The 17,205-nt window shown below is 42.1% G+C and overlaps 1 protein-coding gene across 1 annotated transcript in view; it reads right to left on the bottom strand.

Moving 5' to 3' along the window:
• Positions 1-6,365: 6,365 nt before the first annotated feature.
• Positions 6,366-17,205, bottom strand: part of LOC106572099 (kelch domain-containing protein 8B) — a 48,885-nt gene continuing 38,045 nt past the window's right edge. The window contains exon 4 of the mRNA XM_014145928.3: positions 6,366-13,080. Coding sequence (XP_014001403.2) covers positions 12,884-13,080 — 197 coding nt within the window. The 3' untranslated portion in view covers positions 6,366-12,883. The remainder of the gene's footprint in view (positions 13,081-17,205) is intronic.

The following is a 17,205-nucleotide window of genomic DNA, read 5'->3' as shown; positions in this document are numbered from 1 at the left end:
ATGCAGCGACTTAGACCGCAGCTCTGCTCAGGAGCCCATTTCATACAGTCTTGATAAATACTAGGTTAAATGAATGTCACCACAAATTGAATATGTTTTGTATGTAAAAACAATTTATGTATTTATTGTTGCATTTGATATAGCATCTAATCCAGGGTCCCACTTTATTTGGATAGAGCATCTATCGATGGTCTGTAGATGCTCAAACTATCAACCACAACTCTGCAGGGTTATGGATAACAGCTGAGGTTAGGTTTAGATATATTACAAGATTAGGGTTAGGGTCAGGGTTACAGTTAGCATTACAGCTATAGGTATATTGTTATACAATTTTAGGGTCAGGATTGCTGTTAGCATGTCAGCTGTAGGAACATTGTGATACCATTCTAGGGTTAGGGTCAGGATTGCTGTTAGCATGTCAGCTGTAGGAACATTGTGATACCATTCTAGGGTTAGGGTCAGGATTGCTGTTAGCATGACAGCTGTAGGAACATTGTGATACCATTCTAGGGTTAGGGTCAGGATTGCTGTTAGCATGTCAGCTGTAGGAACATTGTGATACCATTCTAGGGTTAGGGTCAGGATTGCTGTTAGCATGACAGCTGTAGGAACATTGTGATAGCATTCTAGGGTTAGGGTCAGGATTGCTGTTAGCATGTCAGCTGTAGGAACATTGTGATACCATTCTAGGGTTAGGGTCAGGATTGCTGTTAGCATTACAGCTGTATGTACATTGTAATACAGTTTTAGGGTTAGAGTTGCAGTTAGGATTACAGCTGTAGGTACATTGTAATACCATTGTAGGGTTAACGGTTAGTGTTATAGCTGTAGGTGCATTGTATTACTATTCTAGGGTTACCGGGTTAATTGCATAGCATATAGAATTGATTGTAGTATGAGTTAAGTTATGTGATTCCCTCTATCCTCTGACAAACTATGAAAGAAACTGAGAGAGAGGTAGGCCTTAATGAGTATCACATTCTACTGAACATTTGGAGAGAGAGATCAGAAAGAGAGAGAGAGATCAGAAGGAGAGAGAGAGAGGTAATTGAGTTTGTGAAGTTTCAGCTCCCAATTTCCTAATGGATGGTGAGACAGCCAGGCAGAGCAGTGGAAGGCAGCGGCAGCAGCAGCTGAGTCTATAAATGAACGGCTCTGCTCCTGCGTTAGTTAGTCATCATCGCCATGTTCTCAGCTGGAAAAGCTTTTATGCACTCCTCAGATCCAGACTTAGCATGCAGCCTATACCTCAACTGTATGTGTGTGTTTGTGTTTGCGTGGATGTGCATGCGAGGATGAATGGGTGGGTGTGAGTGCAGCCGGGTATTCATCTTCCTGTGCATACAGTACATTCACATATTTACCCACGTCACTCAAACCTTACTAACAGTGGTCTTTGTCTTGTAATACGATAAGAAACAAGGCAACAAATAGATGTTAGCGTTTGATGTTAGTGCGGGATGTGGACTTAGAATAATACTCAGTGGTGGTGGAATTCATCACCATTGTCTGTGTTCACAAGTTCTCCAGTCACAACTTCATGTTCTTTTTCTACTTTTCTGCTTAGGAAGAATTAAGACAAACAAGACATCCAGCAGTAGTGTGCATCGTTGAAGAGGTGTATCATCCTGTTGTATGATCGCATGTATCAGAAAATGATTGAAGCATCTTGGGAAGATGCGGAGGAGACATTTTGTGCTCGTTATCATTACCTCTTATGAGGACGTAATGACGTCCATTTTTCACTATTTGTCTGCGGACACTTATAACCGGTCTGAGTAGTTCCTTCGAGAACATGCACTACTGATACGAAAATGTTTCCTCTTGTTTATCTACAGTGCATGAATAGTGTTCATCGTTTTAATTGCCTCACCCTTAAAATCAATTGGTGCAGATAGTGTTTCAGAGGCTTTTGTAGAATCCCTGTGGGCTCCTGTCAAAGGCTCAGCGCTCTAATCAAGTTTGGCTGGTAAATAAGTGATGGAATGAACGGTTGACTGTATCTTACACACTGTCTCCTGAAGTCCCAAGTGAATGATTCTACCAGACATAACTAGATCTCAGAGATTAGATTTTTAAATTACCTCCAAAACCAAAAGATAACCTTGATATTTGATAGGATGTTGACCTTAGCTCTAAATGTATATATTTTTGAATAACCTCATTTACAACCATGAAATAAACTATAAAAGCATCTAGAGATGTAGTCGTTTATTACTGTATGCCTCACAAAGAACCAAAGTGCAGCAACAAACCCAGAACTCCAGGAATAATCCAAACTGTTCCAAACAAACAAACCCAATGATGTACGCATGAATATTGACAAAAATAGAAAATTAACTATCAAGAAAACAGAATCGGAAAAAGAAGCAGAAATCTATGAATGCATATACTGTAGAGGCCAGGGAAAGCCACAAGATGAGAAGAGAAAACCATTCAGTTCAATATGTGTATCTGGGTTATATTCAAATAGCCACAATGGGTTTTTGAAACAAGCTCATCAAACCCTGCTTCTCCCTGGGTTCTGGTTGGTGAACTTGAACACATTACCTCTCAGTTAACTAAGAGCAGAGTTCAGGGCTAGGGATTCAAAATCAAATCAAATCAATCAAATTGTATTTGTCACATGCTTCTTAAAAAACAGGTGCAGACAAGCAGTGAAATGCTTACTTACGGGCACTTCCCAACAATGCAGAGATAAAAAAAATGGAGAAATAGTCTAAATAATTTAAGTAATAACACAAGGAATAAATAGACAATGAGCAACAATAACTTGGTTATATACACAGGGTACCTGTACTGAGTCGACATGCAGGGGTACAAGGTAATTGAGGTAGATATGTACATATAGATAGGGACAGATAATAAACAGTAACTAGCTATTTAGCAGTCTTATAGCTTGGGGGTAGAAGCTGGAGTCTTGAAAAGTTGTAGGGCCTTCCTCTGACACCGCCTGGTATAGAGGTCCTTGATTAGAGGGAGCTCGGCACCAGTGACGTACTGGGTTGTATGCGCTATCCTCTGTAGCGCCTTGCAGTTGGATGCCAAGCAGTTGCCATTCCAAGCAGTGATGTAGCCAGTCAAGATGCTCTCAATGGTGCAGCTGTAGAACTTTTTGAGGATCTGAGGACTCATGCCAAGTCTTTTCAGCGTCCTGAGGGGGAAGAGGCATTGTTGTGCCCTCTTCCCGACTGTGTTGCTGTTTATGTGGACCATGAGTGTTCTGAGTAGGGAGCTGCCTAATTGTCCCTTGACTTCATGGGAGTTTCGCCCACCAAGTTCACTGCCAAGAGGCATCACATTAAAGACAAAGTTTTAGGTTTTATTCATTGATATTATGATGTACAATGAAGAAACTGTGTACCTGGAAACAGGGACATTGGCTACAGATGATTTACACGGGCTAAACTTCTGCTTAACAGAGTACCTCAGTAGAAACATACAATACTTCCCTGTCATAATTCAGTATTTCGAATTCTACGTTACACACTGTTCCGTTGAATATGATGACACTCAGTGCGGATGACATACCATTTACAGTGAAATGGTAAAAATAAGGAAATTAATTTAGAAAACTAGTGGACTGTGGAGCCATACCTTAACATCATTATAACAAGAAGGAAACCACTTCCATTCTCACCATAGGAACAGAAACCTTGAGTAACGTTTGAACTGCTTTGTACCGCCTGGCTCATCTATAATGAACAAGGTCAAATGTTCTCACATTTTGATACACCTCTGCTAACTAGACATTGAACTACACACTGCGGATGAGGCGCCTGGTTGCTGCCTGCATGTGAAAGTAAGAGAAAACGACTGACAGAAATAATGGCACACACAACCAATGGCATCAGACATCAAGTCAAAATATTTTATTATAGAATTCATATATTCGAGGCACTACCTCACATTTATAGGCACTGAACTACTGTACTGGAGTCACAGCCACAGCTCTTCCTGTGTACTGTATCACATTACTTTAACAATGTTTAACAAGTGAACACAATCAGAAACAACCACAGGATTCAATCCAGGCATCTCTCTGTCAGACCAGAGCACTGTCAAAACGCCCGGTGCTCTCTTCTGCACATTGATCCACAAATCAGGCCATTAGTAAACTTGTTTCCTCATTCAGTTTCTGGTGCTACAGAACATGATGCTGCCCAGCCATCAGGCATCATCTTGGGGGAGTTATCAGGTCTGTTAGAGGGCTGACTAACTGGCTCCTCTCTTCTGGCTGGTGAGTACCAAAGCTGAGTTATTTAGAGGTCTGGGTGTCCATATTTCTCTGTTGAATATATAACCGAAATTATAATATAAAATATATGATATAATATATAATATAATATAACCATCTCCCGTTATAGGAGTAAAACAGTTCCTGCTGATTGTCAGTTAGAACATGAAAGATGCCACACACAACAGATAAGTTATGGGAGTGTCCTATTTGGTTTTCAGGAGAATTGATTGAGGTTCAGCAACAGACTTCATATGACAGCTGTTCCTCTCCTCATCCATACCGTACCATTTATAGGAATCTCCTTCTCCAGATGTGGATGTGCTGTGACATAATTAGTATGTGTGGATGTGCTGTGACATAATTAGTGTGGTGTGTGTGTGTGTGTGTGTGTGTGTGTGTGTGTGTGTGTGTGTGTGTGTGTGTGTGTGTGTGTGTGTGTGTGTGTGTGTGTGAATATATATATCTTTACCAAAGCAAACTCATCTGGCTTCATGGCTTCAAACATCAACCTGAAATTAAAATAATTGTGACAGGCTTTCGTTCCCATTGAACCCCTCTGTGATATTCAGACACATACTGTAGCCTCCCTCCTTGAGACAGGAGTCAAGACACACAGACACACAGTGCACTTGATACAGTCAGAGATCATCAGCTAACACCATCACCGTGGTTACGCACCATGGAAACACGTCACAGCACAGCATCATAGAGAGATATCAGGACTGTGTCAACACGACAGGGCAACAGCACCACAAACCCGAATCTGTACAACTCAACCCACACAACACAAATAAACACCTGCAGGAGAAGCACTGTGGGGTTAAAACAACAGAGATAACATAAATTATTTAAATACTCATTTCTTTTGGAAGGAAAAGCAACAATACTTGACTCACTATAACACAGTAATGCTACTGGCGGGTGTGACACAGTGACTGTTGCCTGGACACCACATGGTCACAGTGAACCGCTCAAAAACAGAGGCTTTGATGGTGAAAATAAGACACAGTTCTGAAATGATTTCTATCAATCAAATGTAAGTAAGTTCGGAAATATGTAGTGTATGGACTCATCATACAGTATTTTATCCCATGAAGAAAAGGCAGAGAGACATGTTATAAAACCTGACTGAGTCTAATAGACTGCATAAGGAGATCAGTACTACAAAGAAAACAAATGGGAAAAGTAAATGTACTGAATGCTCTACAACACTATTATGTTTATAAAACCAGCAGCGATGAGATTACAGTACAGAACTAGAGTAAACAGTAGTTTACACTGTTGAGTCATATGTCTCGTCAGCGCCAGTGGAGCACATCTGAAAATTGATTTTACCTCGGAAATGTTATTCAGAACGACAGAGAAACCCCATAGAATGCCTTGAGGGTGTGTGAGCACTGTCTAAACTGAACTGTACTCAAGAGCTTAGAAACCAGAGCTTATTTTCTGCAGAGGAGACCGTGAGCCCCCTTCAAACTGCTAATGAATACAGCATTCTCTCCACTGACGAAAATCTATTTACGTATATACATATATGTGTTACATCCATCATTTTATGGTTGTGCCAATAACCCTGCTGAGTCATCCCCTAACCAGCCACAGCCCCAGCCCTCCTAGCCAGTCACAGACCAGGCCCTCCTTACCAGCCACAGCCCCAGCCCTCCTTACTCCTTACCAGCCCCAACCCTACTAACCAGCCCCAGCCCTCCTTATCAGCCCCAGCCCTACTAACCAGCCCCAGCCCTACTAACCAGCCCCAGCCCTCCTTACCAGCCCCAGCCCTACTAACCAGCCCCAGCCCTCCTTACCAGCCCCAGCCCTACTAACCAGCCCCAGCTCTCCTTACCAGCCCGAGCCCTACTAACCAGCCCCAGCCCTACTAACCAGCCACAGCTCTCCTTACCAGCCCCAGCCCTACTAACCAGCCACAGCCCTCCTTACCAGCCACAGCCCCAGCTCTACTAACCAGCCACATCCTTCCTTACCAGCCACAGCCCCAGCCCTACTAACCAGCCCCAGCTCTACTAACCAGCCACAGCCCCAGCCCTCCAGCCTGTAATTTAGCACATCAAAGGACTGTGCAACAGGAGAGGCTGATGAACACAATAATGAATAAAGTCATGAACCAGGTAATTATTTTATTGTAATGTTAATTTTTGTTCCTGTTGGTGAGAAACATTTTGTACTCAGGGCATCATTGGTAAAGAGACCATGGTCTCAATTGTGCTACCCTGAATAAATAAAAGTCAATAAGACAACCAGAGAGAGTAGAAGCCACAGCCTGAACAGGTGTAGGACACAGTTGGGCCAGCTTAGTTTAGGATGAAATCCTAAAAATAAAAATACATCATGATCCATAATATGTGGGGTTATACATAGGTGGCCAAGGAAAGGAAAAAAATATATACAAAAAATATATTTTTAGAACAAGCAAATGTGAACTCCACCCTCTGTCCTCCAACACTAGCTCTAAAACCACTCCTGCTCTCTCTATTTCTTATCTGGTCCTTGAGAAGGCAAGGCTGAACAAGGAAGGTATTTTTACAGGAGGGCTCAGGAAAATGCAGCATGGTCTTTCTATTAAAGGGACATTTTACCACTGCTCTTTCACTGTATCTGTCCATTGGGAGTACCGAAGGGCGGCGCACAATTGGCCCAGCGTCGTCCGGGTTTGGCCGGGGTAGGCCGTCATTGTAAATAAGAATTTGTTCTTAACTGACTTGCCTAGTTAAATAAAGGTTAAATAAATAAAATCAAATGTATATGTTATTAACATAATGTGTCATAAAAAATGTTTACTTCCTCACTACATGCAAAAGCGAGTGTTTTTGCATCTCACCGGAAGAAACAGGCCATCTACATTTCCTGGTTGTAAGCAAACCACAATATCCAGAATTCATAGCGAATTCATATCAGAACGTACTACCGCCCCCTGTCGAGGTGGATCCAGTTGAGAATGGATGTCAGCAGGTAGCTAATGTTACTCACTGGACAAGCCACTCGGTCATAGAACATCAGCTTGAGAATAACTATTTATTTTAATTTTTGTGTCGACAACAACTGTAAAGTTTTGTCATGGTGTGGTGCTCAGTACCTGGATGTGCAAACTACAAGCAAGCACAAGATGATGGGGTAACATTTCATTGGTTACCTTACTAAAGAAGTCAAGCAGAGGTAAGGTAGCTAACTTTGCTACAGTAGCTAGCTAACTACATTTGTTGATCTAAACCAAATTCTAGCTAGCTTTCATAATATGCTGGCTAGATATCCCAAAGCAAATCAATGTAATTAGCCAGCTGCTATGTATATGGCGATGTGATTTGTAACTTTGCAAGCTAACCTTAGGTTACATTAGCAAGCTAACTACCGCAGAGGCTAACATGACTAGCCTTTGTGTTCCCATTCAACATATGCAGCGGCATCAACATCAAGCTCAGCACCAGGTACTAGTGTAAGTCACCTTTTCCTTCAATGACTCCATGAGCAAAAAAATTAACTGGAGCTTGGGATAAACATGGTCTGTGTCTAGTTGTCATAGTTGGTGTGTTTATAAGTAGGCTACAACTTTTCTCTGTATTATGGAGACTTAGTTGATTGCTTATGCAAAACTTGAAGTCTAAATTGGAGAAAAACATGAGTTATTAGTAAGGAGGGGATGGTGTGGGTGACTGACTGGTGTCTGTTGGGGGTGTGTATTGTGTGTGACAGTTAGTATGCATTATCTATTGACATGAGGGGGATAGGGGGATATAGTACCTTGTTTGAGTGTGTATTGATGGGGACAAAGTAGTTAAATGTTGGCTAATCACTGACTAGTGTATGTTCTAAAGACTAATCCTGCTGCTGATGACCTGGACACCAGCTTTAGTAGTACAGATCCTGTAGACCCATTGGATGAGAGCTTTCAGCCGTGAACATGCTTAAGCTCAACATCATCTGACTCGGGAGAGGCAAAGACTGCACGGGTCTGGCAAGAGCTCATGAAGTTCTGCCAGACCAGCTGCCATTGCCCAACACAAGACGAGGTTAACCAGATTAAGAACATTCAGGACCCTGCCTGGAACATTCAACCAACACAACATCCATATTCAGTTAGACTGACGTTGTAGTATAATATAGAATGCCTACAACTGCATTGTGGTATAGATATTGCTAGCGGTAGATAAACTCAGCAAAAAAAGAAACGTCCTCTCCCTAACAACTGCGTTTATTTTCAGCAACTTAACATGTGTAAATATTTGTGTGAACATAACAAGATTCAACAACATACATAAACTGAACAAGTTCCACAGACATGTGACTAACAGAAATGGAATAACGTGTCCCTGGAAAAAGGCGGGGTCAAAATCAAAAGTAACTGTCAGTATCTGGTTTGGCCACCAGATGCATTAAGTACTGCAGTGCATCTCCTCCTCATGGACTGCACCAGATTTGCTAGTTCTTGCTGTGAGAAGTTACCCCACTCTTCCACCAAGGCACCTGCAAGTTCCCGGACATTTCTGGGGGGAATGGCCCTAGCCCTCACCCTCCAATCTAACAGGTCCCAGATGTGCACAATGGGATTGAGATCCCCGGACTCTTCGCTGGCCATGGTAGAACACTGACATTCCTGTTTTGCAGGAAATCATGCACAGAATGAGCAGTATGTCTGGTGGCATTGTCATACTGGAGGGTCATGTCAGGATGAGCCTGCAGGAAGGGTACCACATGAGGGAGGAGGATGTCTTCCCTGTAACGCACAGCGTTGAGATTGCCTGCAATGACAACAAGCTCAGTCCAATGATGCTGTGACACACTGCCCCAGACCATGACGGACCCTCCACCTCCAAATCAATCCCGCTCCAGAGTACAGGCCTCGGTGTAACGCTCATTCCTTCAACGATAAATGCGAATCCGACCATCACCCCTGGTGAGACAAAACCGCGAGTCGTCAGTGAAGAGCACTTTTTGCCAGTCCTGTCTGGGTTTGTGCCCATAGGCGACGTTGTTGCCGGTGATGTCTAGTGAGGACCTGCCTTACAACAGGCCTACAAGCCCTCAGTCCAGCCTCTCTCAGCCTATTGCGGACAGTCTGAGCACTGATGGAGGGATTGTGCATTCCTGGAGTAACTCGGGCAGTTGTTGTTGCCATTTTTTTATTTAACCTTTATTTAAATAGGCAAGTCAGTTAAGAACAAATTCTTATTTACAATGACGGCCTAGGAACAGTGGGTTAACTACCTTGTTCAGGGGCAGAACAACAGATTTTTTACCTTGTCAGCTCGGGGATTCAATCTAGTAACCTTTCGGTTACTGGCCCAACACTCTAACCACTAGTCTACCTGCCGCCATCCTGTACCTGTCCCGCAGGTGTGATGTTCGGATGTACCGATCCTGTGCAGGTGTTGTTACACGTGGTCTGCCACTGTGAGGATGATAAGCTGTTCGTCCTGTCTCCCTGTAGTGCTGTCTTTGGTGTTTAACAGTACAGACATTGCAATGTATTGCCCTGGCCACATCTGCATTCCTCATGCCTCCTTGCAGCATGCCTAAGGCACGTTCACGCAGATGAGCAGGGACCCTGGGCATCTTTCTTTTGGTGTTTTTCAGAGTCAGTAGAAAGGCCTCTTTAGTGTCCTAAGTTTTCATAACTGTGACCTTAATTGCCTACCGTCTAAGCTGTTAGTGTCTTAACGACCGTTCCACAGGTGCATGTTCATTAATTGTTTATGGTTCATTGAACAAGCATGGGAAATAGTGTTTAAACACTTTACAATGAAGATCTGTGAAGTTATTCTGATTTTTACTAATTATCTTTAAAAGACAGGGTCCTGAAAAAGGGACGTTTCTTTTTTTGCTGAGTTTGTATATAATGGTGTTTGATCAAATGTTTTATATAATCTTTTTTACATGAGTACTGGCTAAATGATTCCAGCTGCATCAGAAACCAATAAAGTGTTGACTTCAACTTCTGGATCAATTCATTGTGATAATCATTAAATGTATTTGGAAGTAACTAGCTACAATCTTACTGCTAAAACAAATGATGCAGGAAGTTGCTGCATCATTTCAACTTTAATTTGTTTAGAATTAAACATGTTTTAATACAACAATAGAATAGTCTGTCAATGTGGCAAATAAGTAGACATGGCTTTTATTCCAGACAAAGTTTATTTGCTCTGGAGACCAAGGTGAGTTTACACAGCAGTATGCAGGAACAGTTATGGCAATGTATTGTATGACATTTATACAGTAGAAGAAAAATATACTACTAACACCTATAATAAATACTACAGTTCTACAATGGGAATACTTGCATATGGCCTGTTTGAGGGGTGCAGTGAGGTGTTCAGAGTCACTTTGATACAAGGGGAGATTGTTGTTATGGACCTTACACTCTCCTCTTGAGTCATCAACTTATTTGTATCTAACATACTGTCCACTGTGTGAGGGATAAATTGCTAATATGGCTCCAACAACACATGCAGGCAAGGGGATTCGGTGTCCTCTGCCTAGCTTCTCCCATGTAGAACAAACTCCAAAAATAATCTGTAGGCCACCAAGCAGTATTGTCTGTAAGAGAATGACAAAAACGCTATTAGACTTTCATGGGCAATCGTTGTGTACTGTCTGTATTCTTACTGTAGCAGCACGGTGCAGAATATTACACATCTCACAGACGCACATGAGCTAGTTAGCTACTGAGGCTAGCTAGGCAAATGTTAGCTATCTAGCGAGCTGCATTAGGCTACAGTACATTTTGGGTATAGCAAACAGAGCTAGTTAGCTTAACTTGGCTTGTGGTATTAGCAAGCCCTGTCATCGCCGAATCGATCACAAAATTATACTGTGCGGGACAACGATCACAAAATTATACTGTGCTGAAAAATACTGCCTCATGTGAAAAGAGAACTTAGCTAGCTACCGACAGCAAAATAACTTACTAGTTTGTCATTTTCCCTCCTGGTCCAGCTGGTCTAGGCTGCCTCCGCCACTTGATCTTGAAGGTTCTGAAGAACGTCTCCAGCATACCAAAATCCATATGTGAGTCGAAACTTCGATGGTCTGTCACATACACATGATCCATGGGGTCTGCAGTGACCTTCTCCAGTAAGAGAATTTGTTGCAACACAGACGTTCCTCTTCTGTTGGCATGGCTGGACAGCACCCTCATAGGTACCACCAGTCGGAGTCTGACCGTGGCTCCCCATCGTTGTTTGCTGGTCTCGCAATTCTTGTTCTCGCTGTCTCAATTCGGCTTCAGTGTATTCCGGCTCAAATGGATAGGGCAGTATGTCCCTATGTTAGTATGTAAAAGAACATCAAAAAACGGTTTCGTCGTGAAGTTCTTCTTGGAAAGAGGAATCATCAGAAGCAGCCATTGTAATTACTTAGCCATCTTGGTAACATAGCTCCCATTAATGGTTAGAAAATAGTACCGATGCCATTTTGAAAAGCAAAGTAGGGCTCCTGTCAGGCTGTAGTCTTTACAAAGCCAGGAAAATTTTGTCAACCTAGGTATCCTGCAATGTCGTGGCAGATAGGAACATCGTTGAGACAAGTCCAATGGCTCTATTGAACAAGGCCAACCATATCAACTCGCTGCTAGCATGTATGTGTAATTGGCAAAACACAAAGGCCACAATAATTGCTACAAAACATGACTCCATTAATTTTTAAATCAGACAGCAGGCTCAATCAAACTCTCCCGGCATGAAAAAAAAATAATACTACTATGGTGCATAATTATGTCTGAAACACCTCTCATCACTCATAATTATGTCTGAAACACCTCTCATCACTCATAATTATGTCGGGAGACTGGAAAAACTCCCCAAATATTGTCTAGCGGTGAACTTTCCATTTACGATTTTCCATTTAAAAACACATTTCCAATTTCCCTCTCTTTCGCTCTCTCTTTCCGTCTCTCTTTTTTTTAAGGATTATCTGAAATAAAAACACTTTCTGAGCATGCACTTTGTCCTGCCTTTAGGTCCTTTGCCTTTCATATATTGTTCATTGCAAAGCTCTTGAGGTAAAATCTATATATATTTTTCTCTAAAAAAGGGAAATGTTTCTTAGTGCCAAAGCACTCGTCTCTGGATGCTACAGTGCAGGGATTGGCTTGCCATTCTAGATGTGTGGTGTGTGGGATTTTAACACCACGTGTATAGCAATGCTATATGCACACACGCCTGGCTGTGAAGGTACCAAAACACAGACAAATACACCAATGTTATATCCTAAACTCTCTACTTTTGTAAGGTGATAGAAAAGTGGCTAAACAAGCCACTGCAGCCTGACTGTTGTAGTGAAACAGATATGGCCCGAAGTTCCTTTAGTTTGCAGAAAAGTACTCTGCTTTTTTCTAGAAAAATGCTGTACTGTTCAAAGGCGTCTTTTGTGTAGTGTGTGTATGTGTGTCTGTGTGTCTGTGGTGTTGTTTTTTGCTTATTTATTTGACTCCTCTTATGTCTCTAAAATGTAGAAAAGTGTTTGTTTCTCCATTGAAAGAAACAGGTGTCAGGGTCACTGTCCTTGATCCTGCCCACCAACTGCAAGGTTCAAAGGCAAAAACAAAGTCTGTATGAGTGTCTATCCCCTGCACACATTGAATTTGCTTGCATTGAGTCCTTCGTCTGTCTCTGTGTACGTGTGTGTGTGTCACACAGTCTCTCTGAGACAGAGAGCCTCCACGGCGTTGCTGGGTCCTTGGGCCACGCCCCCGATTAGAAACAGCATGTTGGGGGTCTGCAGGGGTGAACAGGAGCAGCGGGGACTGGGCATGGGGGCAGCGTACTCCCAACTCCGCTTCACAGGATTGTAGCTCTCCACCGACGACAGGGGCGACGGCTGGTTACCTGGACACACACACACCGATGAGATCATGAACACCAATTTACAAATTGTTTGCCGCCTAAAATTAGGACACAGATGGATCTTCCCTGAAAAAAAAAACAGCTATTCCCTTCTTAACATGAAAATGTGACCGTCAATATTTTACAGTTGAGCTAACATTATAGAGAGAGCGGTAGAACACAGAATGGAAGCTTCACAAATAGCTCTGTGTTAGTCAGTGCCTGGTGTAATAGAAGAGCACAAAGGCATGTCCGGTGTGTATCCCCCTCACAGCCACATCGTTAGTGTGGCTCGCCTCCAAGCTACTCCATCACTCTGACCTGTCTGGGTCCAGGACTTCTGCACCCCCCAAATGTCACATTGACGCACACACACCACAGGAGACAGGCAGACCTGTTCATCACTCTCTCTCACACACACACACACACACACACACACGTGAGCATGCACATACACCAGAGGAGGAGCTATAGGAGGACCGTTTCATTGTAGTGGCTGGAATGGGATACATGGAAGGAAGTCAAACATGTGGAGTCGGGTCCTCTGACATACACACATGATCAAACTAACACAACTATACTACCTACTGTTGAACAATGTGAAACACACTCAACCTATTTTCACTCTGTCACACAGGAGCACGCATACAAACACACTTCCGGAAATACACACAAAAACTCAAAAAGATAGCAATAGGCTTGTAAGTGCTATTCTGAATAAAGGCATCTTTAATTCCACCCTCCAGTAAGGTTATATACTCAATGATAAGACAGAAATTGATGATAAGACAAACGTGTCTAAGACTAGGGCCCCGGGGGATAGCTGTGTTGTCATCTTGAACTGGGGGGTCTGTCTGTCTAGTTTAGCAATGGGATCTGCCTCTCAGTCTCTGAGCCACAGGTGGAATTATGCAGCATGTTGCGTCCATCCAGATGGCTGGGGGAGTATACTGTAGTCTGTAAAAAACATCTAAATGCACTAGGGGAGATTGGAAGAAGCAAATTAAAACTTGAACTTAACTAAAAAACAAATATACAGTGCCTAGTGAAAGTTTACACACCCCTTGAACAGTTGTCACATTTCAATGCCTTAAAATGACATCTAAAATGGGATTACATTCGAATTTTCCCCTACAGATCTATACAACCTTCTTCAATATCAAAGTGAAAGAAAAAGTACATAACATTTTCTAAATGAATAAAGAATTAAAAACAAAGATGTCTTGATTGCATATGTCTTCACACCCCAGAATTAATATTTGGTGGAAGCACCTTTGGCAGCAATTACAGCTGTAAATACTTTCGACTCTTAGGGCAACATATCTCCATTGTTTTTGTCAAAATTGCTCAAGCTCAGTAAATTTTATTGGGAATTATTGATGGACATCAATATTCAAACACTGTCTCTTATTTTTCAAGCAGATTTAAGTCAGGACTGACACTGGACCCCTCAGGACCCCTCCATTCTGGTGTGTCTTTGACATTAACATTTGTGTCCCAGTGAAAAATAAAAGTCTACCCCGGGTTAGGTATTCAGAAAACCGAGGCAGGTTTTCCTGGGCTTTGCTCCTTTCATATCCCCAGTCACTGCCACCACATTACTTGGAAATACAGAGCATTTCACTATGTGATGTATTGTATTTGATTTGACCAAAATCTAAAGTTTTTATTTGAAGCCAAAAAGTGAATTTATTTGCTATGTTGTCTTGCAATATTACGTATGGGCCTTGTTGTAAACATAATGGACGATTTTAAATAGATTTAACACAGGCTTTCTTCTTTTCACTTTTTCCTACAGGCCAGTAATGTGGAGTGAATGCAATGTTGTGAAACTCTGTATTTTCAAGTATTGTGGTGGCAGCATCATGTTATGGGTATGCTTGTCACTGAAATGGACAGGGAGTTTGTCAGGGTCAAAATAAATATGAAAGAAGCAAAGCCCAGCTTAAAAGTTAGAGGAAAATATCAGTCTTCTATATATTTAACCCTGTGATAGAGTTTTATTTTTCAGTGGGACAATTACATACACATTAATGCCAAAGACACACCAGAATGTCTTTCCAAGAGGTCAGTGTTCCTGAGAAGTCCAGTCTCAGTCCTTAATTTAAATCTGGCTGAAAATCAGAGACACAAGGTTTGAACATTGCTGTCCATGAATGATTCCTAACCAAAATTATCTATGCATAGACACTTTACCCCTACCTACATGTACAAATTACCTCGACTAATCTGTACCTCCGCACATTGACTTGGCACCGGTACCCCCTGTATATAGCCTCGTTATTGTTGTTTTATTGTGTTACTTTTTATAATTTTTTACTTTAGTTTATTTGGTTAATAATTTCTTAACTCTTTCTTGAACTGCATTGTTGGTTAAGGGCTTGTAAGTAAGAGTTTCACGGTAAAGTCTACACCTGTTGTATTCGGTGCATGTGACAAATAAAGTTTGATTTGAATTTACTTACCTTGAGCAATTTTAACAAAATCAATTTTCCAGTTTATTTACCCTGTTCAGGAAAATGGTTCGCTCCTACAGACAGTGAGTCACGTGGCCATGGCTTGCTATATAAAACAGGCAGACAGGAATCGAGGCATTCAGTTACTGTTCAATTGAACGTTAGAATGGGCAAAACAAGTGCCCTAATTGACTTTGAGGTACGCAGGACCGTCAGTGCCAGGCGTGCCGATTCCAGTATCTCAGAAACGGCCGATTTCCTGGGATTTTCACGCATTACAGTGTCTAGGGTTTACAGAGAATGGTGCGACATCCAGTCAGTGGCAGTCCTATGGACAAAAACTGCTTGTTAATGAGAAGTCTAAGGAGAATGGCAAGAATCGTGCAAGCTATCAGGCAGGCCACAAACAGGCAAATAACGGTGCAGTACAACAGTGATGTGCAGAACGGCATCCCGGAATGCACAACTCATCGGTCCTTGTCACGGATGGGCTATTGCAGCAGACGACCACTACTAAAAACAGCTAAAAACAAGAAAATGCCATCCAGTGGGCGTGGGCACGCGAGCACAAACACTTGATGATTGAAGAGTGGAAAAACATTGCCTGATCCGACGAATCCCGATTCCTATTGCATCATGCTGATGGCAGAGTCAGGATTTGGCCCCATCCTGTCTGGTGTCAATGTTTTTCTGGCACACATTAGATCCCTTGATACCAATTGAGTAATGTTTCCATGCCCCAGAAAATTCAGGCTGTTCTGGAGACGGGGGGGGGGGGGGGGTTCGACCCGGTACTAGATGCCTGTACCTAATAAACTGGTGAATGAATAGATGTTGTCCTTATTTACAGCTATAATTGATGCCAAAGGTGCTTCTACCAAGTTTTAACGCTTCATTAGGTGGGAGTTGACCTTTTGTATTTTATTCTTTTTTTTTGTACTGTCTCTATGCATACTCACAAGGCCCTACACACTACGCACACTGATACTCCAACACATACAAACACTCAGTCCATCATTTGCTCTCACACACATGCAGTAATATGCACATACATTTATACTGACTAAACACACACACCCACTCACATACAATCATATACGCTGCTGCTACTCCGTTTATCATATATCCTGATGCCTAGTCACCTTACCCCTATACATACAATAACTACCCCTACCACTCCAGTATCCCTGCACATTGTAAATATGGTACTGGAACTGACCCTGTATATAGATAGTATGCTTAATTACTTCATATTCTATTCAACACGACAATGGGCCTCAGGACCTCAGAATGATCTGTTACCGATCCAACGTTACAGCTGGTTTAGTAACCGTATCAACAACATTTTCTGTAACTTTTTAAAAACAACTGCCATTTTGACCACTACCCCCAACAAGTCAGACATAAACTTACAGCATATGAAATCTTCCTCTAATTTTCAAATCTGAAAACAGAACAGGAATAGCTTCTACCAATCAAGAGGTAGAGCTGTTTTAGTAACCCATCAACTGCTTTCATTAACCTTTTCACCATGTGTGTTCCGCCTCCTCATTAATTCACATAGAAGTAGACCATTTCACTGTTGAGGACAACTTGAGGCTTGATTGAACCAGACAAGCACCTCTCCAGTGTTTCCCCAGATCAAATATGCAGACATTTGCGCTGTCTAGCA

This window comes from Salmo salar, chromosome 15 (assembly GCF_965601325.2).
Source record: "Salmo salar chromosome 15, fSalSal1, whole genome shotgun sequence".
NCBI lineage: Eukaryota > Metazoa > Chordata > Actinopteri > Salmoniformes > Salmonidae > Salmo > Salmo salar.
This window is presented reverse-complemented; position numbering and strand designations above follow the sequence as displayed.